Source organism: Papaver somniferum, chromosome 10 (genome assembly GCF_003573695.1).
Source record: "Papaver somniferum cultivar HN1 chromosome 10, ASM357369v1, whole genome shotgun sequence".
Taxonomy (NCBI): Eukaryota; Viridiplantae; Streptophyta; class Magnoliopsida; order Ranunculales; family Papaveraceae; genus Papaver; species Papaver somniferum.
This window is the reverse complement of record NC_039367.1, coordinates 47,477,765-47,503,077: the sequence shown is the minus strand read 5'-3', so window position 1 is coordinate 47,503,077 and position 25,313 is coordinate 47,477,765. Positions and strand designations below refer to the sequence as shown.

The 25,313-nt window shown below is 37.5% G+C and overlaps 1 protein-coding gene and 1 long non-coding RNA gene across 4 annotated transcripts; both read left to right on the top strand.

Annotated features, from left to right (window-relative positions):
• Positions 1-4,057: 4,057 nt before the first annotated feature.
• On the top strand, positions 4,058-6,341 carry LOC113319194. Of its 3 annotated transcripts, none has more exons than XR_003345207.1 (3): positions 4,058-4,779; positions 4,878-5,646; positions 6,293-6,341. XR_003345207.1 is itself a non-coding variant. In XM_026567467.1 (2 exons), exons 1-2 carry the CDS (start codon positions 4,631-4,633, stop codon positions 5,560-5,562), a joined length of 834 nt encoding a protein of 277 aa, XP_026423252.1. In that variant the 5' UTR covers positions 4,058-4,630; the 3' UTR covers positions 5,563-5,693. The 3 variants fall into 3 exon arrangements, 1 of the variants encoding a protein (XP_026423252.1); XR_003345208.1 differs by having other exon boundaries at positions 4,878-5,637; positions 6,293-6,335; XM_026567467.1 differs by lacking the exon at positions 6,293-6,341 and having other exon boundaries at positions 4,878-5,693.
• A 738-nt stretch (positions 6,342-7,079) lies between these two features.
• On the top strand, positions 7,080-10,405 carry LOC113319258. The gene is made up of 2 exons (XR_003345277.1): positions 7,080-7,132; positions 7,752-10,405. It is a non-coding gene; the product is annotated as an uncharacterized LOC113319258 (long non-coding RNA).
• The last annotated feature ends 14,908 nt before the right edge of the window (positions 10,406-25,313 follow it).

Genomic DNA, 25,313 nt, shown 5'->3' with positions numbered 1-25,313 from the left:
CCCCAAAACTGATAGTACAAGGAATAGAGTAGTTTCAGGTATCCCTTATCATATGTCTGGGTGTTTCTAGCTAATATGGCTATTATCAACACCCGGGATTGAGAGAATGATTTCTCAATCATTTATTCCCCAACTCAGAGGAGAGTCCATGGCGGCTCCATTATCACTCCGAGAAAGAGAAAATCCACCTGAGATTGGTAAGGGTTACAGATCGAATTCGAAGAGAAACCTGGGAAGATGTTGTGTTTCCGGTGGCTGGAGAATCAGTGAAATGAGCTAGGGTTTGCTGTTTCATAATAAATCCAGATGAAGAATTGGAGATATGGAAAAGATTATTGGGTGAATGAATCAGGTGAAACTGAATCGAATTCGATAATAAGAAGATGGGTCTTTGGTAATACAAGAAATAGAGGAACATGGAAGAAAAGTTGGATCTGTAGCTCTGCCATGGATTTACAGTAATAAAAGGAGATCGATGTGACGCAGGGAAGAAGAAGAAACAGAAACTAGGGTTTATGTGGTGAAAACAGAGATGATGATTCTGCTGTTGCTGCAGTTGAATTGGCCAAGAACACATGGATGGGTTTTAACCGAATTTGATAATGGAGGTGTTGTTGTTGGGTTTGATGCAGTGCTCAACTGCAGATGCTGCTGGTGTATGAAATAGAGAAGGAAATGGGGTAAGTTTGAAGTCTGAGATTCAGGTGAGGAAGAATGTTGCTGATGTTGATTGTGGTGCTGTAATTGTTGTTCAGCTACTACCAAAACTGGAAAGTGATGCAGCTGAAATGGATGTTGGTGAACTGAGAGATGGGGTCTTGAGAAACAAAGAAGAATTGGTGTTTTATGATTGTCAAGAACAATTGCAGTTGTTTTAATTGAATGCCTGAAGCTGTGGATTTATGTGTTTACTGTTGATCTCACAAGGAGAGAAGTTGTTGCTGGTTAAGCTGAAATGCTGCTGGTATTAAGCAAGAGAAGAGTTGTAGCTATACAGGTCATGTATTTGAATGGAACAACAGACATGGACTGTAATGCAATTGCAGGATTGATGTTAGTCTGCTGTGATAATGGTGCTCTGGTTGTGTGTGGTGAACCTGACTTTGCAGGAGGTGGAGTTCAGAGAAACTGTGTGTGACCTGAGATACAAATTTCATAGTTGCTGGTGGTTGTGTGCCACAGGTGAAATGCAGGTTATGTTCAAGAAGATGGTGGTTACTGCAACGACAGTGGATGTGGTGCCTTGTGTTGGGACTGCAAGCACGTTGTTGCTATGCAGGTGCAGTTCTGGTAGGATGGAGGTGATGTTGCAGTTGAAGCTACAGAAAGCAAGAAGCGGCTGCTACCAGTACATGAGAATCTGCGGTGGAAGGAACTGAGTTGCAGTTGCAGCTCAGATGGAGATATCCAAGGGTGTTTGCAGTTGCAAGTGCTAACGAATACTGATGGAGTTTTAACTGAGATGAAGCTGCTACTGATGTTGTTTTGAGCTGGAAATGGTTGCTGGTAAAATGGGTTTTCGTTGGTGCTATAATGTATGTGGAGTTGCAGTCAGATGGAGGTGGGTCTCTGCTACAAGATAGAGAAAATGGAACTGCAGGAATGGAAGGAAGCTACAACAAAGGATGATTTGAGCCCCAGAAGTTAAGTTGAAGCTATAGAAGGATATGGTGTTGATTGCGGTGACTGAATAGGTAAGAAGCAGCTAAGATTACAGGGGTTGAGCAGCGGCTGCAATTTATGCCATGGTTGGATTGGAGGATGAGAAGACCTAGAAGATAGTGTGCACTTCTGTTGTAATGCCTTGTGCAGCTGCAGTTGTGGTTAAATGCAAAATGGTGCAGTTGCTGGTGGTTTGAAGCAGTCTTGATGTATGGAGGAGCTTGAGCTGAGATTGCGGGCCAGAGTTATAGGATGAATAGCCATCATGGCTGTATATGTGCAATGAGGCCAGTGCAAATGGCTTATGCCATGGAAACTCAAACAAGTCAGCCCAGTTAGCTCACATGAATAGCTGACTCGGTTCTGACTCATGATCTTGACTCACCTGGCTTCTCATTGGCTCGGTATTGACCCGTGTTGACTCAGTTGACCATCGAGTTGACTCCGTTGACCATCGAGTTGACTCGTTGACCGGTGACCGGGTGGACTTTGCCGGTCACCAGAGTTATGTTCCGACAACATTTCCAGCCAACTTCCGGCGGTGAACCCAGTTTTCCGGCGACCTCTTTTGGGACATATTGTCACTTGGGTACTCTTCACATATGGGCTTGGTGGACATCTTATTATTGGACTTTGGAGATTGGACCTAATTTTAGAAGTTGGAGAAAAGCTACAAAAGAAAGTTTTCTACAACTTTTGGGGGATGACGTATTTTTTTACTTGGAGTTTGGAGGAGAGCGGCGATTCTACTAGGGTTTGTTTTTCGCATATTTTTCATTTCATTATTTTATGATTATGATTATGATGAACTCAAAAGCTATGAGTAGTTAAATACTATTATTGGTTATGGGATAAAAGTTGATTTCTCAAGCATGATATTTAAATCAATGGATTAGTTTTGTCTCAGCTTTATTGTTTATGATTCATGGTTTATATTGTTTTATGATTTGAATGCTAGTTTGGTTGAGTCCTGAATCAATTAGATTAGTCTTCATCTCTATTGCTAGATTAGGGTTTTCAATACAAAATAATTGCTTATCCCTGATTCCAAGTAGCATAAATGTGAGTAGTACTTGTAGTGATATATCCTACTAGTCACATATGAATCATAACCTTAGTTAAATCGAATTAGTGCTTTTACACGTTCGGTTGCTTTGATTAGTCTCATTTCATAAAACTTATTGCTCCTAGGGAGTTAAACTTAATTGTGCTTTTACAGTTTAGGTTGTTTTCTAGGTAGAATTCACATATGCATCTTTTAATGTGGTTGTGATGAAATCAGTGAATCAGTGGGATATTCTTGCGATCAAGGTATCCTAGGTCTTTTAATAAATGAGAGATTAAAATATCAATTCTAGTCATTGATGAAAATACATGTTTGTGAATGATACTATCCCGTGACCAATATCTTCTTCGTATTGATTATTCAAATTATTTTATTGCTTTCAATTACTTTTATTGCTTTGCTAAAACAAAAATCTCCCCCCTTCGTTACCGAGAAACTGAAATTTACATAACAACAAAAGCCTCTCTGTGGGAACGAACTCTTTCTTACCACGTACTTCATTTATATTAGTAGAGTGAGAAAGTGAAATTATTTTTGACGCATATGGCAACGATCAAATTTTAGCGCCGCTGCCGGGGAGACATACAGCTTGTTATTAAGTTTTTAGTTTCTTATCATCATTTCTGCTTTCATATTTGCTTTTTGTTTCTTGTCTTGTTTCTCACTTGTGTTTTGAGAATTGTGTTTCAGGTACCTTACCGAAATACAAATTGGGAGAAGCAATGGGTGATGCAAATCGCACACTCAAGGAGCTAGCTTCTCAGAAGTTGGATCAACAACAATGGTGTATTGAAGCAACTTCCACTTTTGATATCAAGTCAGGGTTGATCAGTCAAATACCAAAGTTCCATGGATGTGTATGGGAAGATCCGAACAAGCATCTTATGGAGTTTCAATGGTTGATGACAAACATGATACCTAATGGGGTGAATGCAGGTGAAGGAATGTTGCGTGCTTTTCCTTTCTCTTTACTCGATGCAGCTAAAGATTGGTTATATTACTTACCGCCTGGTAGTATTACAACATGGAATGGGTTGAAGAAACTTTTCTTGGAGAGATATTTTCCTGTGTCGAAAGCGACTCAAATTCGCAAGGAGATTTGTGGGATGAAACAAAGTGTGGGAGAATCGTTGTATGAATGTTGGGAACGGTACAAGAGATTGGTAGCAAGCTGCCCTCATCACCAATTTAGTGACGCAATGATTATCCAATACTTCTATGAAGGTCTCCAAGCAAGTGATAGGAATCTTATTGACGCTGCAAGTGGTAGTGCACTTATGAACAAGACGGTGACACAATCTAGAGAGTTGATTGAGAGTATGACAGCAAATTCTCAACAATTTTCAAGTCGTGGATCAGAACCACCTACCAAGGGAGTTAATCAAGTTGACGAGATTATTGAATTACGTCAACAAATGAGCAATATGATGGCAATGATGCAACAAATTGCAGCAGTGGTTGTAAAACCATCACGCCCAGCTTATGAGAATGTAGAGCATGTCAATGCTATATTCTCAACTCAGCCGTATGGTATTTACTCCAACACTTACGAGAAAGTTGCAAGTACAAGTTCTGTTTACAACCATTCGAGTGAGTTCCAACAACAAGTGCAACAACCGCAACAAGCCCAAAATTCAGAATTGGCAAAGATGGTTACTTTGTTGGAGGCTCTAATGTCCGTGGTAAAGAAAAATCAACAACTAGTGAAATTAAATCAGCAGAAAAAAGATAATGCAATTAAGGAGTTGCAATCACAAGTTGGTCAACCACAGCAACAACAACCTCAAAATCAAGGGTTCAATATGGAAGAGTTGTTGAAATCTTTTATGCAAAGAACGGAGGGTGCAGTCAAGGACTTGTAAACACAAGTTGGTTCGATGGCCGAGGAGATTAATCAGTTGGATGCACAAAATGGTGAGAAACTCCCTTCCCAACCTCTTAACCCAAGAGATGGTGCCAATGCTATTACGTTTGGAAGTGGTACACGACTTGTGCAACCTGAAATTACTGATTCGGGTAAAGAAGAAGGCCCAAAGGAACCAGTTTTGGAGGTAAAGGATGTTGATTTCCCCCAAACTTCCGAGGTACCTATTGCCAATTAAAAAAATCATGTTTCTACTTATGTTCCCCCTTTACCTTTTCCTGGTAGGTTTGCTGAAGCTAATAAGAAGGTGGAACAAGATAGAGATGTTTGGGATGTTTTTAAGAAGGTCCAAGTCAATATTCCACTCATTGAAGTAATTCGGCAATCTCCTCGCTATGCAAAGTGTGTAAAGGAATTGTGCACTAACAAGCACAAGCTAACCGGTAATGAGGTAATGAGTGTGGGAGAAAACGCTTCCGCGTATCTTAAAAGGAAACTCCCACCTAAATTGAAAGATCCCGGTAGTTTCACTATTCCATGCACTATTGGTAAAACGAGGTTTACAAAAGCTATGTTAGATTTAGGAGCTTCTATTAATGTTATGCCTACTTCTATTTATGATGCTTTAAACCTTGGTCCTCTTAAGAAAACCAGCATAGTTATTCAACTTGCTGATAGATCTAATGTTTACTCGAAAGGGATTGTTGAGGATGTTTTGGTGCAGGTAAAAGGACTAATATTTCCAGTAGATTTCTACGTTTTAGACATGAGTGATGTGAATTCATCCTCGTCTACACCTTTACTGTTGGGTATACCATTTTTGAGTACCGCTAGAATGAAGATTGATGTCCACAATGGCACCTTGACTATGGAGTTTGATGAAGAAGTCATTCACTTCAACATCTTTGAGGCGAGGAAACACCCAAGTAACATTCAATCAGATTTCCATAACGTGTTGGAAACCGGCTAAGGCGTGGCAAACAAGGAGATAGTCGGGCTGACGACTTTAAACCAAGCGATGCATGGGAGGCAACCCATACGATGAGTATTTCTTGTCTTGTCTTATTTTTATTTTTGGTTCTTGTCTTGTATTTACTTTTTCTTGTCACATATCATTGTAAGATTTCCCACCTTGACTTTCTTTGGACGATTCAATTTACATTGAGGACAATGTAAAGTTTAAGTGTGGGGGAGTGGTTAAGCATGTGCATTGTAAATTTTTCATGAAATTTTCAACTTTTGTGTAAAATAGTGAATAAGAAAACTCCAACTTGTAGTTAGTTTAGAGTCACATAGTATACATGTCGCTAAGATTACATTGAGATTCTCATAAGAGTGACTGAACTTAGAGATGACAGAGAACATGATCGGGTTTCTTACTTGTATGAGAGTTAAAGTTGGATTTAACCATCACAATGGAAAATGAGGTGCAGACTGAATTCGGTATTAGATTTGTGATCCCCTATAGTGGAGACTACCCATGTTACATCATGAGAGGCACCGACCTTCAATTCTTTGTACCTGTCTAAATTTGTGCTTTTAGAGTGTGTGTCACCGTACGTAAACTCCGTGTAGAATGGTGAGCTACCCAACCTCCCACCAATAGAAGCATTATTTTGATCTCTTGAGTGATATTTTATCAATCATGAATGGTGACATCGAATTGCTAACTTACATACCACTTGTAATCTTGTTCGCAGTTAACACCATCCACTTTATCTCTCGCTACACCAACAGATCCATAGAAACACCATCATCATCAAGAAGAGGAGCATCACAAATTCGAAGGAAAGTTAAAGACGTTCAAGGTTTACAAGCAACAATACAAAAATGAGTAGATTTCATATTCAAGTAAAGCAACAAGAGAAGGAGCATAATTTTTACAAGTTGAAGACTATTGTACACGAGCGAATTTTATTACGATGAGAGTTCAAGGAGTTTATGATATCGAGACATACAAGTTGTGAAGAATCAAGCGGTAAAGTACTTACACCATGGCCTTTGTACTTGCATTTTTTTTATTTTATCATATTTATATATTATTTTCTCTTGTTCTAAATAAATAAATTAATTAAAAAAAAAAAACTTGGGACATGGTCATCATTATGCTAGGTCTCTTGTCAAAAAAAAAAATGAAAGAAAAAGAAAAAAAAGAGACAAGAGAAAAGTTCATTAGGTTCATCATTAGTTTTAATATTTTGTTTGTTTTCATTTTGTATTTACTTTATTTATTTTGCATTTAAAAAGTAGAAAAAAAATAAAAAAAATAAAAAAATTCATTGCATCATATTTGGTTTGTTTAGTTCATTTTTGGTTTTGTATTCATTCAATAAAGCCAATGGAAGAAGAAATATTTATAATAGAGTTTCAAGCAACAAGGTTAGAGGAAAGAATCACATTGTCAAGATTCTACGAAGTTCAAGATTTCATCATCAAGAGTTGAAGACCGAAGACGAAGATGAAGACAAGGATTGAAGACCGAAGACGTTTCTATGGATGCTGTGAGAGTGGTGCTAACTGCACGCCGAACGGATAACGAGGTAAGTAAGCATATTCCCACCTTCGTTAAGTGGTTGATTTCCTTTCTTAGAGATCGTCAGAAAAAAAAGGGTTCTCAAAATGAATAAAAGATGTGGATTTTCAAACTATTCGGAGGGTTTTTACCTTCCCACCATTCAAACGTGTTACAGGATTCTCTCTTCATTCCTACCTGGACACATGTGTGACCCATAAAAAGCTATTTATTATTGAGAGCAACTTCATAAAACCCTTTTCTTGTGAGGCAGAGTCGAGACTTTTGATCACTCCGAACCCGAATTTCTTTCGATAGGGATGGTTCATATATGTGTCTAACTTCTTATGACTAGTGCGCGGAATCTCTATGTCTTCTTAGCGCGTTGGATGCTATCCTTACGGAGAACTAGTAAGTTGGAAAAGTAGGTTTTGTGGGTATATCTCTAGTAAACCCTCACGAGATGGAGTTGTATGTATGTATCCTTTAGAATAAGTTTATTTGATTTGCTCGAGGACTAGCAAAGTCTAAGTGTGGGGAAATTTGATAGGTGTTGTAAAACACCTAATTTTATATCTAGTATTTATGTTTTCTTTGTTATTATCCTTGTGAATTGCATCTCTTATGTTTGCTTTTGAGTTTATTAGGAACAATGGAGTCATTTGGAGCAAAAAGAAGTGGAACTAGCGCAAATCCAGGATTTCTTCCCATCATCTTGAAGAGAACGAAAAGACGAAGGCAAAAGTGAAAGAATGCGGTCATGTCGATGTTCTATGAGGAAGTTATGAGCAAAATCAAATATTAAGCTTGTCAGTTCCCCAAAACTGATAGTACAAGGAATAGAGTAGTTTCAGGTAGCCCTTATCATATGTCTGGGTGCTTCTAGCTAATATGGCTATTACCAACACCCGGGATTGAGAGAATGATTTCTCAATCATTTATTCCCCAACTCAGAGGAGAGTCCATGGCGGCTCCATTATCACTCCGAGAAAGAGAGAATCCACCTGAGATTGGTAAGGGTTACAGATCGAATTCGAAGAGAAACCTGGGAAGATGTTGTGTTGCCGGTGGCTGGAGAATCAGTGAAATGAGCTAGGGTTTGCTGTTTCATATTAAATCCAGATGAAGAATTGGAGATATGGAAAAGATTATTGGGTGAATGAATCAGGTGAAACTGAATCGAATTCGATAATAAGAAGGTGGGTCTTTGGTAATACAAGAAATAGAGGAACATGGAAGAAAAGCTGGATCTGTAGCTGCCATGGATTTGCAGTAATAAAAGGAGATCGATGTGACGCAGGGAAGAAGATGAAGAAACAGAAACTAGGGTTTATGTGGTGAAAACAAAGATGATGATTATGTTGTTGCTGCAGTTGAATTGGCCAAGAACACATGGATGGGTTTTAACTGAATTTGATAATGGAGGTGTTGTTGTTGGGTTTGATGCAGTGCTCAACTGCAGATGTTGCTGGTGTATGAAATAGAGAAGGAAATGGGGTGAGTTTGAAGTCTGAGATTCAGGTGAGGAAGAATGTTGCTGATGTTGATCGTGGTGTTGTAATTGTTGTTCAGCTACTACCAAAACTGGAAAGTGATGCAGCTGAAATGGATGTTGGTGAACTGTGAGATAGGGTTTTGAGAAACAAAGAAGAATTGGTGTTTTATGATTGTCAAGAACAATTGCAGTTGTTTTAATTGAATGCCTGAAGCTGTGGATTTATGTGTTTACTGTTGATCTCACAAGGAGAGAAGTTGTTGCTGGTTAAGCTGAAGTGTTGCTGGTATCAAGCAAGAGAAGAGTTGTAGTTGTACAGGTCATGTATTTGAATGGAACAACAGACATGGACTGTAATGCAATTGCAGGATTGATGTTAGTCTGCTGTGATAATGGTGCTCTGGTTGTGTGTGGTGAACCTGACTTTGCAGGAGGTGGAGTTCAGAGAAACTGTGTGTGACCTGAGATACAGGTTTCATAGTTGCTGGTGGTTGTGTGCCGCAGGTGAAATGCAGGTTATGTTCAAGAAGATGGTGGTTACTGCAATGACAGTGGATCTGGTGCCTTGTGTTGGGACTGCAAGCACGCTGTTGCTATGCAGGTGCAGTTCTGGTAGGATGGAGGTGATGTTGCAGTTGAAGCTACAGAAAGCAAGAAGCGGCTGCTACCAGTACATGACAATCTGCGGTGGATGGAACTGAGTTGCAGTTGCAGCTCAGATGGAGATATCCAAGGGTGTTTGCAGTTGCAAGTGCTAACGAATACTGATGGAGTTTTAACTGAGATGAAGCTTCTACTGATGTTGTTTAGAGCTGGAAATGGTGGCTGGTAAAATGGGTTTTCGTTGGTGCTATAATGTATGTGGAGTTGCAGTCAGATGGAGGTGGGTCTTTGCTACAAGATAGAGAAAATGGAACTGCAGGAATGGAAGGAAGCTACAGCAAAGGATGATTTGAGCCCCAGAAGTTAAGCTGAAGCTATAGAAGGATATGGTGTTGATTGCGGTGACTGAATAGGTAAGAAGCAGCTAAGATTACAAGGGTTGAGCAGCGGCTGCAATTTATGCCATGGTTGGGTTGGAGGATGAGATGACCTAGAAGATAGTGTGCACTTCTGTTGTGCCTTGTGCAGCTGCAGTTGTGGTTAAATGCAAAATGGTGCAGTTGCTGGTGGTTTGAAGCAGTCTTGATGTATGGAGGAGCTTGAGCTGAGATTGCGGGCCAGAGTTATAGGATGAACAGCCATCATGGCTGTATATGTGCAATGAGGCCAGTGCAAATGGCTTATGCAATGGAAACTCAGACAAGTCAGCCCAGTTAGCTCACATGAATAGCTGACTCGGTTCTGACTCATGATCTTGACTCACCCAACTTCTCATTGGCTCGGTGTTGACCCGAGTTGACTCAGTTGACTCGTTGACCGGTGACCAGGTGGACTTTGCGGGTCACCAGAGTTATGTTCCGGCTACATTTCCAGCCAACTTCCGGCGGTGAACCCAGTTTTCCGGCGATCTCTTTTGGGACATATTGTCACTTGGGTACTCTTTACATATGGACTTGGTGGACATCTTGTTATTGGATTTTGGAGATTGGACCTAATTTTAGAAGTTGGAGAAAAGCTACAAAAGGAAAGTTTTCTACAACTTTTGGGGGATGACGTATTTTTTTACTTGGAGTTTGGAGGAGAGCAGCGATTCTACTAGGGTTTGCTTTTCGCATATTTTTCATTTCATTATTTTATGATTATGATTATGATGAACTCAAAAGCTATGAGTAGCTAAATACTATTATTGGTTATGGGATAAAAGTTGATTTCTCAAGCATGATATTTAAATCAATGGATTAGTTTTGTCTCAGCTTTATTGTATATGATTCATGGTTTATATTGTTTTATGATTTGAATGCTTGTTTGGTTGAGTCCGGAATCAATTAGATTAGTCTTCATCTCTATTGCTAGATTAGGGTTTTAAATACGAAATAGTTGTTTATCCCTGATTCCAAGTAGCATAAATGTGAGTAGTACTTGTAGTGATATATCCTACTAGTCACATATGAATCATAGCCTTAGTTAAATCGAATTAGTGCTTTTACACGTTCGGTTACTTTGATTAGTCTCATTTCATAAAACTTATTGCTCCTAGGGAGTTAAACTTAATTGTGCTTTTACACTTTAGGTTGCTTTCTAGGTAGAATTCACATATGCATCTTTTAATGTGGTTGTAATGAAATCAGGGAATTAGCGGAATATTCTTGCGATCAAGGTATCCTAGGTCTTTTAATAAATGAGATATTAAAATATCAATTCTAGTCATTGATGAAAATACATGTTTGTGAATGATATTATCCCGTGACCAATAACTTCTCCTTATTGATTATTCAAATTATTTTATTGCTTTCAATTACTTTTATTGCTTTGCTAAAACAAAAATCTCCCCCCTTCGTTACCGAGAAACTGAAATTTACATAACAACAAAAGCCTCTCTGTGGGAACGAACTCTTTCTTACCACGTACTTCATTTATATTAGTAGAGTGAGAAAGTGAAATTATTTTTGACGCATACGACAGCGATCACTCGCCCCGTCGTGCATTTTTGACTTGGTGTCGTGGGGCTTCGCCCCGTCCCGTCGTGCATTTTTGACTTGGTGTCGTGGCTCTGTCCCGCCTCACCTCGTCAGTTAGGATTTTTGGTTTGGTATGGCTCCGCTCCGCCTCGTCCCGTCGCTTAGGATTTTTGATTTGGTGTGGCTCGCCTCGCCTCGCCCCCATCTCGATACATTTTTTATTTATGAAAGGAAAAGCCAAAATTGAATACATTCTAAACTATCAGTTGGATCTTTTGGGTGCATCTTACTAAGTAGTTACGTTCAAAGTTGCAGAGCTGGAACAAAAAGAGAAAACTGCATAAATAAAAACATACTAAATAAATGCAGTTATGCAGTGTCGTAGCAGCGTGGTAGTTGTAGCAGCAAGGCCATGATAGGGCTACAACGATGCCAACCCGAGTGAACATAGTTGAACATCACATATAAGTCGGCTTTATCAAACACCATCTTAATCTCCTCCTGTTAATTGTAGAACATAAATTGTTAGAGCACTGCTCGGTCGAACTCGCATGCGTTGCTATCTCAAGCATGTTTGTGAATGTTAGTGATCAAAACTATAAGTCTTGATTTCTATCCTATTTATAGATGTCTCGGACTAGGACATAGATTGTGTAGTTGAGCTTAGACTTCAAGGCGTTCATCATTTGAAGACGAAGAACTACTAAGGGGAGCTTGTGGAACTTCATCGACAAAAGGTATGTGGAGACTGAAACTCATCTATCACTTGGAAAGTATATTTCTACTTTATCTTCTACATTGAGACATAAGTCGTATTACAATATAGTTTTCTATATACATATTTGAGATTTCGAGCTGAGTTTATCTCGCTTACATATTTCGAGAAATATGTGTTGGAAAGCTTTCGCTTCGACCAAGTTCATCTTATATCATGTGAAAATTGCCGAATAACATCTTATATGGTTTTTGTGATACAATCATTTGGTGTACTTGGAATGTTTCGTTATGGTTATTTCAATATCTTGAAAATTGATTTGATGCTAATAGTGTGTGAAAACAACTATTGTCATCCTCTAAGAAAGTTTCAATGATTAAAATAAGAGTTTAGAAAACTTAACCATTATTGGATTGTGCACTCTTGCATATATGTAATCCATGTACGGGAACCATAGTATGCGCACCCGTTTGCGTACCTATTGGTTTGAGAAATCCGGGAACCTAAGTATGCGTACCCATTTGCGTACTGGCGTACAGGTTCATGTCCGAGAATTTCTGCTGGGATTTCAAGTTCGCGTACCCGTTTGCGTACTGGCGAAACCCAATCTTGGTCCGGCTGTTTCAAGTATATGTACCCATTTGCATACTTGAAGGTTAAAGTTCTAAAATCGGTTATGAACATGAACATAAACATTTATATAATAAGGAATGCAATCTTTGCAAACTGTGGGTATAATGTTCATGATTGATTCGAGTGAATCAAACCGCTTTTGCTTCAATTGTGTTCTTGTATAATTCTATGAGAATATAACAATTGAATGGCTCTTTAACTAGTTTCATCTGAGTCATTTGAACTAGTTATGGTTAAGATGAATAAGGTTGATATGAGAGTAATCATATGCCTAACCTCGATTAACTATTTGTGAGCCAACATGGTCTACACGCTTGGGTATGGTTACATAAACCTAAATGACGGTACATTTCATTTGTGTGTAACAAGCTAAGTTCGATCTAACGGTTGAAACATACTAGCTTGGTTGAATCAGGTTTTTTAATCTAACGGTGAATATTGAATGTTTTGTTACCAAGGTTAACATGGATTGCAAACCCTGATTTGAAAACTATATAAAGGATAACTCTAGCAACTGGGAAACCTAATCCCTACACCTCTTGTGTGTTACTAGTTGCATAACTAGAGTCGATTCTCCTTTAACCTTAGGTTTCTTCGAGACCCTGTAGGTTAACGACTTCAAAGACTTCATTGGGATTGTGAAGCCATACCCAACTATTCTCTTTGTAGTTGCGTGTTCTGATCTTACCCGATTATATCGTATTGAGTACAATTGAAATAATCGACTCGAGATTAATTTCTCCGATAGGCAAGATAAAAGTAATCACAAACATCTTCGTCTCATCGTTTGTGATTCCACAATATCTTGTTTCGCTAGTCGATTAAGATTATTCTGAGGTGATTGATAATACTAGGCTGTTTTTCAGGAATATAAGACCGGTTTATCAATTGGTTCATGTTCACCTTGATTTATCAAAAGACGGAACAAAAACTCTTGGGTATTTTTGTGGGAGACAGATTTATTCAATCTATAGACTTTTCTGTGTGAGACAGATTTGTTTATCAAGTCTTCGACTTTGGGTCGTAGCAACTCTTGGTTGTGGGTGAGATCAACTAAGGGAATCAAGTGCGTAGTATCCTGCTGGGATCAGAGACGTAAGGAACACAAATGTACCTTGAATCAGTGTGAGATTGATTAGGGTTCAACTACATTCCAGTCCGAACTTAACTGGTAGTAGGCTAGTGTCTGTAGCGGCTTAATACATTGTGGTGTTCAAACTGGACTAGGTCCCGGGGGTTTTCTGCATTTGCGGTTTTCCTCGTTAACAAAATTCTGGTGTCTGTGTTATTTCTTTTCCGCATTATGTTTTGTTATATAATTTAAATATCACAAGTTGTGCGTTAAGATCAATGAATTAGAACATCTAACGTTTAGTTGTTGATTTAAATTGATTGACGCTTGCACATTGGTCTTTGGTACCGTTCAAGTTGTTTCACATAATAATAAGGTTCGCGGATTTCTATCTGTTTAATTTGCTGATTACATTGTGAAATAGAGGTATTAAACTCTTTGATATACTTTACTCTAAATTGAGTCTGACTGTCTAGTTGATTCTCTAGAAAGTATATTGGAGTAAGTCTTCTCAGATTGCCAAACGAATTGTTGGGTGTGGTTGTTAGACCCCCGCATTTTCAATTGGTACAAGAGCAGGCAAACACATTAAAGACCTCATAAGTTTGTGTTTGTAACGATCTGATGATGAAAAATATAGTCTCTGAAAACGCTTCACCAGAAATGGATAAACTCAATATTGAGCGTGTTCTAGAAACCATCAATAAGGTTGAGAATCCTGATTTAAAAAAACTCATCAATTTTATTTGTCTCGAAGAACATCGTTTAATAAGAAAATTTGATGGTCTTCATTGCGAAGTGTATATCAAAAAATATGTGCTTCGAGAACATGCTGAAGAGGTAGTTGACCTCCAGAAGAAGTTAGATGAACAAATCCGGATCAATTCTGATCTTGCTGCAAAAATTGCAAAGCTTAAGTATTTGAAATTTGTAAAGTCATCTTCAATGGTTTTAAATAACTCCTTTAATTCTTCCTTGAAGAATTACCGTAAATCAGGTGATAAGCGAGGTTTAGGCTTTGTGAAACCTGATAGTGCTCAGAACTCTTCGAACAAGGATAAGGATGTTGGGACATGCTTGTTTTGTGGTGCTCATAATCATTTTCAACATGCTTGTTTTCCTTTCAAGAAAAGATTAAAATTTGCGGGTGATCTTCATAAGAAAGTTTTACAACTTTTGTCTTCTCTTAAAAGACATTCAATACTAACAAAATATGGTTAGTAGTGCTAGTATGGGAGCCTTTGCTATAAAGTCAACATCACATTCTCAATGGTTCCTTGATAGTGGATGTAGCAGACACATGACTGGAGATCTCTCTTGGTTTATCAACTCAAGCGATTTTGATGGTGGACCAGTAACTTTTGGAGATGGAAGTTGTTGCTACATAAGCAAGAAGGGGAGGATCAAATTACCTGGAGTTCCTGAAATACATGATGTCATATACGTGAAAGGTATGACTGCTAATCTTCTTTCTGTTAGTCAAATCTGTGACAAAGGCCATAAGGTTTTCTTCAATGATAAAGGATGTGACATTGTCGATAAATCCGGAAAAGTAATTTTTCAAGGATCACGTGGAAAAAATAACTGTTATTTTCTAGATACTCAGTTCAGTAATTGTGGTAATTTGACTAAAGTGTAATCTACACACCTCTGGCATGAACGTTTTGGTCACATCAATTATCGTCTTCCAATTAAGATCATTAACAAAGAACTTGTTAGAGGCGTTCCCAAAATCAATGCTAAGGTTGAAGGTGTATGTGATGCCTGTCAAAAGGGTAAACAAACGAAAGTTCCACACAAATCATCCCAAAATGTTCTCACGAAAACTTCACTTGATTTAATTCATATGGATATTTTCGGCCCAATTCAACAATCTACAGTAGCTGGAAAGAAGTATGTTTTGGTTATGGTAGATGATTACACCAGATTCACTTGGGTGGCGTTTTTGGCTCACAAGAATGAAACACTCAGTGAGTTCAAGATTATTGTTTATAGAATCCGGAATGAACAGGGTCGCAAACTAAAGAAAATTAGAAGCGATCGTGGCACAGAATTCAAAGACACCAATCTATTTGAATACTGTGACTCTTTGGGAATTATTCAACAATATTCTCCACCTATCACTCCACAAGCAAATGGAGTTGCATAAAGGAAGAATAGAAACATTCATGAAATGGCAAGGGTAATGATCCATAACAAAACTTATCGTTAAGGTTTTGGGGTGAGGCTGTTTTTACGACTTGCTATTTGATCAATCGTGTTTATTTGCGGTCAAAGACCTTAAACACCCCCTATGAGTTGTGGTACGGTAAAAAACCCAACTTACACTATCTCAGAGTGTTCGGAAGTAAGTGCTATATTCTAAAGGATCGTGAACAGAAAGGGAAATTTGATTCGAAAAGCAATGAAGGTATTTTTCTTGGCTATGCATCTGACAGTCGTGGTTTCCGAGTCTTCAATCTCGGAACCCAAGTTATGATGTAATCAGCAAATGTTATCATTGATGATTTAAGTAATTTTCGTCATGATAACTCTCCTGCTGAATTTCCTCCAACCGAGACAATTGAGAAAATCAAAGAAACTTCAGAATCAGAAGAAGTTGTTCCAACGATTGCCGATCCTGATGTCTCTAGTGATGAGGAGAAAAGCTCTAGTCAGGCTATTCCGATTGAACAAGAACATGTCCCTCCACGACACCTTTCGGTTCAAAGGAATTATGATACTAACAATATCATTGGAGGTAGGGAATCTACTGCTAAGACGAGAGGTCAACTTCAAAATATTTGCAATTTTGGTTGTTATCTATCGCAAGTAGAGCCAAGAAATATTGATGAAGCTCTTAGTGATCCCTATTGGGTAAATGCGCATGAAGAGTTAAATCAATTCCAAAGACAAGATGTATTGAAACTCGTACCTTGTTACCCCAATATCAATATTGTTGGTACCAAATGGATATTTAAGAAAAGTCTGATGAATTTGGCATCATTGTCAGAAACAAAGCTATACTTGTCGCTCAGGGATATTCACAGATTGAAGGAATCGACTTTGACGAAACCTTTGCTCCTGTGGCACGCCTTGAGTCCATTCGATTATTATTAGCTCATGCTTGTTTTCTTAAGGTTAAGCTGTTTCAAATGGACATTAAATCCGCTTTCCTAAATGGAAACTTAAAGGAAGAAGTCTATGTCGCTCAACCTAAGGGATTTGAAAATCCTGATTTTCACGATCATGTCCTTAAACTCAACAAGGCATTGTACGGGTTAAAACAAGCACCTCGTGCCTGGTTTGAAAAACCAACTACTTCCCTTCTTATGGAAGGTTTTTCAAGAGGTGGAGCTGATAAAACATTGTTTACCAAATGGAATGGGAAAGATGTTGTAATTGCTCAAGTTTATGTAGATGATATCATCTACGGATCAACATCAGAGAAACTTGCAAAAGATTTTCAAGTCTCTCTTGGTAAGGAGTTTGAAATGAGCAATGTTGGTGAATCAAAATTCTTTTTGGGTTTACAAATTCAACAACAAAAGGATGGAATTTACTTATCTCAAGAAAAATATGCAAAAGATCTTGTTTCAAGATTCGGTCTTGATAAGTCAACTCCAAAACTTACTCCTATGCCTACCACGGGTAAACTACATAGAAATGAGAAAGGTGTAAATGTGGATCAAAAACTTTATCGATCTATCATTGGAAGTCTTTTGTATCTCACTGCCACGAGACCTGATATTGATTTTAGTGTTGGTTGCTGTGCTAGGTTTCAGGCAAATCCAAAGGAATCTCATCTTGCCGCCGTAAAAAGGATCATATGTTACATTAATCACACTGCCGGGTATGGTCTTTCTTACACTTTTGATACTAACACTGACCTTACTGCCTATTCAGACAATGATTGGGCAGGGAGTGTGGAAGACAGAAAAAGTACATCAAGGGGATTCTACTATGTAGGGTGATAGGTGTAGAATACACCGTATTTAATATCTATTGATTATGCTTTCTTTATTATTTTTCTTGTAAATTATGTATTTTACGCGTGTTTTTGAGTTATTAGGTACTCTGGAGTCGCACGGAGGAAGAGAAGAATAAATCATTCAATTTGAGCTAAAAGGTCATTCCCTGGGCTAACACTATTGGGAGCTAAGCCGAGGATAAGGGGTGACTCTTGTTGGAGGAATGCTAAAACCAGCTGAGCTGAGGATAAGGGGCTGCAATTGGGTGGCCATACCCAAACACAGTGGGTGCAAATAGTCGTCCCACCTTTAAGACCTAATTAGGTCGAGAGAAAGGGAACCAATTCCCATTTTCTTTTCTCATTTGTTCTTCCCCTCTGCGGCCGAGAAGAGATGTTGTTGTTCACCTGAAATTCACAGAGATGGAAGGAATTGAAATCAAGTTCTACAGAGAGATGGGGTTTAACTGAGATGGTGATACTGGAATTGAGATCGAGAGATTATTGAGTTCAAAGAAGTAATTGAGAAATTGGATCTGGAGCAAGTACTGCTGCTTGAATCGAAGGTGGGTTTAGAGCAAATTCGAGTTCTAAAGGTTTGAATCCTGGCAGAGTTGCGTTGATGGTGTGAATCAAAGAACAAAGAATCGAATGATTAAATCAAGTTGAAGATTAATATGGGTTCACTGGAAATAGCCGAGATTGAGGGTTTAATGTAAATGTCTGAGATAGAAGAGTGGGTGTTGCTGCTGTTGTTCGAAGAAGACAGAGTTGAATCTGAGTTTGAATGGGTTTTGGTGTTTGAGGTGATGTAAAGATTACCAGAGAAGAAATTGGGTTACTATTGCCGTTGGTCTTAACTAGAATGATGTTGGTGGTTCAGAGTATGATGAGTTATGGGTTCTTAAAACAACACAGATAAACAAGGGTAGCTGTTGATGCTGTTGGTGGTCGCTGGTAGATGAATGCAGGATAACTTTGACGCGAAGAGCTGGTGCTAACTAAGTTGCCGCAAAATGAAATTGGTAAATGTGTTAGATGTATGCTAGGATTTGAGAAGAATTGCCCAGGAAACAAGGTAGACTTTGTCCGCTTTTGAATACCGACGAGTCAACTCAGTACCGCCGATTGACGATCCAGGCAAGCAAATAACCGATCCAACCCAGCTGCATAAGACCAGTTAGCCGAGTAAGATGCTGACTCGTTGTCTGAATACCCTCCTCTTTAACCCAGTTGACTAATAGAAGACCGTCAGTTTGACAGTTATATATGACGGAATATTCCTTCAGCGGAGAAGAATCTCGGGTTGTGGATGGTGCCGTTTCAGGACGGATTCCGGTGATACCGAGAACTTTTTCAGGCGAAAAAAGTGCAGATAGTTGTGGAGAATTCTCTAGACTCATCTAGATTCATGGGTTTGAGGAATTGGACTTAAATTTGGAAAGTGAAGATGAAAGATTTGAGAAAGACAAGGGCTTGGAAAGAAGACTTATAAAGGGAAAGGGATTCTATTCCTAAGAGGATTGCTAGGAAATTGAAGCCTATAAATAGAGAAGTTCTCTGTTTTTCTCTACACACTTCTACACTTTTACACCTCTACACACACAACACTTCTCTTTTCTTTATTTTTGTGTGAACTCCTTAGCATGAGTAGCTAATTTTATTATTGATTGAGGATGAATTCCTAGTTCTTAACATGATTTGAGTTTTTGTTTCAATTCTATCTTGACGTTTTTCACATGATTATCGTTTGTTTTTACTATTAAGAATGTTTATGATTGATTGATAGATTGTTTAGAGTGCACGCTAAATTGATTTGTTAATTTAATCTATAGCTAGTGGTGGTTAGGAAATACGTAATTGTTGAATAATTCACTACACAAGTAGAAAACACGAGACCTTGCGAGGGATTCTGTGGAGCAATTATGTGTGAAAACAACGCTAGAAAGTGGACCGAGCGAACCGAGTCTAACTACTAGTACTAAACCTAAATTCATAAATCTTAATGTGTTCGGGGAATTACATCTTGTAAGCGAACCTCAAGGTGGTTCTTTTGAATATAATCTGATAACTAAGCGGACCTGTTACTCAGTGAAACAAGGAATTTTGGGGTTAGCTAAGCGAACCTGTTATCCTACGGTTGGTGATAATCTGAGACTAATAAAAAGTGTAAAAGAACATAACTTGAATCATTGTTTTGCAACGAAGAAGGATTCCTTGATCTAATCTCTCTTATTGATTTCAACTTATACTTTTAATCGCTTTATTTACTTTCTTTTGCTTTTAAAATCTAAAACCAAAACCCCCCCTTTTTGTGACAATTAAACAACTAAAAACTCTTGCTCCCCGTGGGAACGAACTTGACTACACTATATTACTTGTTAATTAGGTGGAAAAATATTTATTAATTTGTTGTGGTTACGACAAACATCATATGGATGAATCTTGTAGCTTGGCATAGAAAGAAACAAAATTCACAATATCTCTCAACATGTGAAGCAGAATACATTGTTGCAGGTTCATGTTGTACTCAACTTCTATGGATGAAACAAATGCTTGTTGATTATGGAATTGACTCTGGAATAATGAAGATCTTTTGTGATAATTCAAGTTGAGCACTCAAGGACTAAGCACATAGACATAAGGTACCATTTTATTCGAGATCCTTATGAAAATGGTATCATTACTATGGAATTTGTGCCTTCTAAACAACAATTGGCTGATATTCTCACCAAACCATTAGAAACTGCCACATTTCAACACTTACGACAGTCTATTGGTGTTGTTCTAGTTCATTATTTCTCCATAACTCTTTCCCCTGCTTTTATCTCAATCTGTTGGGAATTGAGTTTGGAATTCCCCAAAGTGGTGTTGCTTCATGTTTGCATTTGTTTCTAGTAGATGTGTTTCTGTCAAGTATCCTAGTATTCTTTAAGAAATCCTTCTTTTCTTGTAAAAGCAAGGTCGCCTTTGTTGTTCTTTCAGGAATGACATATTATGGGGGAGAGTTCTTTTTGAACTTGTTCTTAATTTCCAAATCTTTGTGGGGAGTGCAGTTGCGGAATATTATAGGGGTTATCTTGTATCTTTATAAACTCCTTGATGAATGCATTTAACTTCGGCTTTATGATTGCATCTTGGTATGTTACTCTCTTTTGGTCATGAAGTATCTCTATGAAAATTTCATGAGGATCCCACTAGTTTTCGTACCTTTGCCAATTTATAATGACAAAAGGGGGAGAATTAATGTGTAGATTCATACCACAAATACATATGGTTTACGGATCATTATGTAAGGGGGAGTGATTTTCATGTCGAGATGAAGTATTGACTAAGGGGTAGTGATACATATCACCATAGTACTGTTGTCAAAGTTGTGATACAATTGAACTTTGATGCTATGTAATAATACTATGATACTGTATAACAATAATCGAGAGCATTTGTTTGCTCATTGTTATCGCTACGGATCTTCAACAACTATAATGCTGAGTTGAACACGTTTATAATCATGGAGTACTTGGAAGTTCCACAAGCTCCCCTTAGTAGTTATTCGTCTTCAAATGATGAACACCGTGAAGTCTAAGCTCAACTACACAATGTATGTCCTAGTCTGAGACATCTATAAATAGGCTATAAATCAAGACTTATAGTTTTGATCACTAACATTGACAAACATGCTTGAGATAGCAACGCATGCGAGTTCGACCGAGCAGTTCTCTAACAATCTCCCCCTTTGTCAATTTTAGTGACAAAACTATCAATACGTATGGATTATAAAATAATCAAAAATTGTAGCTTCTCATCCAAATGCTTGATCTCCTTGGCATCTTCAACACGACTCGAAAACTTCGTCACTTCCAAGTACTCCATGATTATAAACGTGTTCAACTCAGCATTATAGTTGTTGAAGATCCGTAGCGATAACAATGAGCAAACAAATGCTCTCGATTATTGTTATACAGTATCATAGTATTATTACATAGCATCAAAGTTCAATTGTATCACAACTTTGAAAACAGTACTATGGTGATATGTATCACTACCCCTTAGTCAATACTTCATCTCGACATGAAAATCACTCCCCCTTACATAATGATCCGTAAACCATATGTATTTGTGGTATGAATCTACACATTAATTCTCCCCCTTTTGTCATTATAAATTGGCAAAGGTACGAAAACTAGTGGGATCCTCATGAAATTTTCATAGAGATACTTCATGACCAAAAGAGAGTAACATACCAAGATGCAATCATAAAGCCGAAGTTAAATGCATTCATCAAGGAGTTTATAAAGATACAAGATAACCCCTATAATATTCCGCAACTGCACTCCCCACAAAGATTTGGAAATTAAGAACAAGTTCAAAAAGAACTCTCCCCCATAATATGTCATTCCTGAAAGAACAACAAAGGCGACCTTGCTTTTACAAGAAAAGAAGGATTTCTTAAAGAATACTAGGATACTTGGAAGTGACGAAGTTTTGTCACTAAAATTGACAAAGGGGGAGATTGTTAGAGAACTGCTCGGTCGAACTCGCATGCGTTGCTATCTCAAGCATGTTTGTCAATGTTAGTGATCAAAACTATAAGTCTTGATTTATAGCCTATTTATAGATGTCTCAGACTAGGACATACATTGTGTAGTTGAGCTTAGACTTCACGGTGTTCATCATTTGAAGACGAATAACTACTAAGGGGAGCTTGTGGAACTTCATCGACAAAAGGTATGCGGAGACTGAAACTCATCTATCACTTGGAAAGTCTATTTCTACTTTATCTCCTATATGGAGACATAAGTCGTATTACGATATAGTTTTCTATATACACATTTGAGCGAGCTGAGTTTATCTCGCTTACATATTTCTCGAAATATGTGTTGGCAAGCTTTCGCTTCGACCAAGTTCATCTTATATCATGTGAAAATTTCCGAGTAACATCTTATATGGTTTGTGTGATACAATCATTTGGTGTAGTCTTGGAATGTTTCGTTATGGTTATCTCAATATCTTGAAAATTGCTTTGATGCTAATAGTGTGTGAAAACGGCTATTGTCATCCTCTAAGAAAGTTTCAATGATTGAAATAAGAGTTTATAACACTTAACCATTATTGGATATGTCATGTTGTGCACTCTTGTACTTATGTAATCCATGTCCGGGGACCATAATATGCGCACCCGTTTGTGTACCTGTTGGTTTGAGAAATCCGGGAACCTAAGTATGCGTACCCGTTTGCGTACTGGCGTACAGGTTCATGTCTGAGAATTTCTGCCGGGATTTCAAGTTCGTGTACCCGTTTGCGTACTGGCGAAACCCAATCTTGGTCCCACTATTTCAAGTATGCGTACCCGTTTGCATACTTGAAGGTTAAAGTTCTAAAATCGGTTATGAACATGAACATAAACATTTTTATAATAAGGAATGCAATATTTGCAAACCGTGGGTATAATGTTCATGATTGATTCGAGTGAAGCAAACCGATTTTGCTTCAGTTGTGTTCTTGTATAATTCTTTGAGAATATAGCAATTGAACGACTCTTTAACTAGTTTCATTTGAGTCATTTAAACTAGTTATGGTTAAGATGAATAAGGTTGATATGAGAGTAATCATATGGATAACCTCGGTTAACTATTTGTGAGCCAACATTGTAATACCCTGTATTTTACTTACGGTTTCGGGTCGGGTTATACCCTCTAACTTGTTATTTAGGTTGTTGTTCTTTGGCCTTATCCTAGGTGGGTTGCTTAAACTAGGAAAGCTATAGGTGGAAATAGAGTCATTTTAATAAATAGATAAAATTAAGGTAAAATGAAAAGATAAACAAAATAATAAATTTGTATATTAGTGATAGTTTTAATATTGTATTAATATAGGTTTTATAATTATAATTAAAATTAGGAGAGAGAGTTAGAGGTTAGAGAAGAAAAGGCTAGAGAGAGAGGAGAATGAGATGGAGCTAGGGTTCTTGAGGAGGAAGATTAATTAACAAAATCAGTAGAGTATCAACTCAATTGAGGTAGAATGCTAGACCCTTTCTCTTTTGGTGTTTATATTTGGTGTTTGCTTCATATGTCTTTGTATTGTTAGGTTTCTGTAAATTATTTAAATAAATATATATGTTGTATTGATGATCAGGCTTCTCCCTTTCATATATAACATGATTAGGTACCTCTTGTTATAATTTGAGAATTTTCCAACATAAATTCACCGTTGAATGTTTCTTGTAATTTGGATTATAGTTTCTGAAATTCTAACAGTTTCATTTTACAGTGGTTTTGATGTTCTTAGGTAGTCTTAATGATGTTAAAATGATTTGGAGTCTTAACAAAAGTTGTAGATAAATGTATATCTTTCATTATACTTTGGATTTGCTTAATTTGAAACTAAGATAAATTTATGGTGAATATTATGGTAAACTGGTGTTATCTGCCCAGATTTTGTGATGCGTTTGTAAAATAATTATCTTTTTATTGAGCCGTTAGTTTGATGTGAAATTTGGATATGTTATATAATATGGCATCAGGAATGTTCAGTAAATGTTTTAGGTAGATCGGAAAATGTTATCACCTGAAACACATGATGTAAAATGTCTGCAGTTAGTGTGTTTGATTAAATGGTTGAAAGAAATTCATGTTGTTAAGCCATGGTTGCTTGTGTTGTTTGTAAAAATGATTTATAAAACTAAATGAGTTCATGTTTTACCGTTATATGGAACATGTTTCATGATAACGACGGGTAATGATCTCCGAGAGTTAAATGGGTAATGATCCCCATGGGAACTTGTGTTTCCCGACCATCGATGGCGGCAGTCTGTGCCGATAAACGATAGTTGGTGTAAGAACCAAGGTTTTCGTACTGTTAATGAAACGGGTAATGATCCCCGAGAGAAAATGGGTATGATCCCCATAGGAACTTTCGTTCCTGGCCATCGATGGAGGCTGTTCGTGCCGATAAACGATAGGTGGGTGTACGAACCAAGGTTTTCGTACCGTGAACTCAAGATTTTTTGATGAGATATGTTGAAATATAGATTAAATGATTTGTTGGAAACATAATTGGTTTTATGAACTCATGAGTTGAAACTTAAATGGATGAATTATGAATTGATGTGTTAAATCCCAAATGGATGATTAGTGAACTCATGTTTTCTCTGTGTATATTAATACGTGAATAGATGTATTAAATCATTGATGAATGAATTGTTGAAAATTATTTTGGTATTGTAAACTCATGGTTTGTTGGTGACAATATTAATTTGTGAATCGTTTGTTGAAATCTCTATTGAATGATTTGTGGAAACCTTATTGGCTTTATGAACTCAAGCACTGAAATACGATTTGAAGTATTTGTAGAAAATATTGATAGTGTTATGAATTCGTGTGTGAAATCTAATTGGATGAGTTATTGAAAGTATTATTGGTATTATGAACTCGTGATTGAAGGATGATTTTCTGATATAATATTAATATTGTGAAGTCTTGTTTTGAAATCTTAAGATGATATGTCAGAAAAAATATTTTATTGTGAATTCATGATTAAACAAATGAATTGAATGATTTGTTGAAAATAATATTTGTGACGTAATGTTGTTGGTTGAATATATTCGTTGAAGTTGCACTAAATGATTGACATCCTTGATAAAATCATTTTGTTATCGTATTGTTATTCCTTGATGAAATGATTTTGTTTCCGCATCTTTAGAGAATAGGGGTGCACTCTATTGAGTTGTCATCTCACCCCAATTGACATCCTTGCAGATTTATCAGAGTGGCACAACGAAA

Bases quoted from the DNA above. Each gene is read 5' to 3' on its own strand.
- LOC113319194 (XM_026567467.1), top strand. From the start codon at position 4,631: ATGCACAAAATGGTGAGAAACTCCCTTCCCAACCTCTTAACCCAAGAG. The intron at 4,780-4,877 runs GTAAAGGATGTT...TTTTCCTGGTAG, and splicing joins CAAAGGAACCAGTTTTGGAG to GTTTGCTGAAGCTAATAAGA.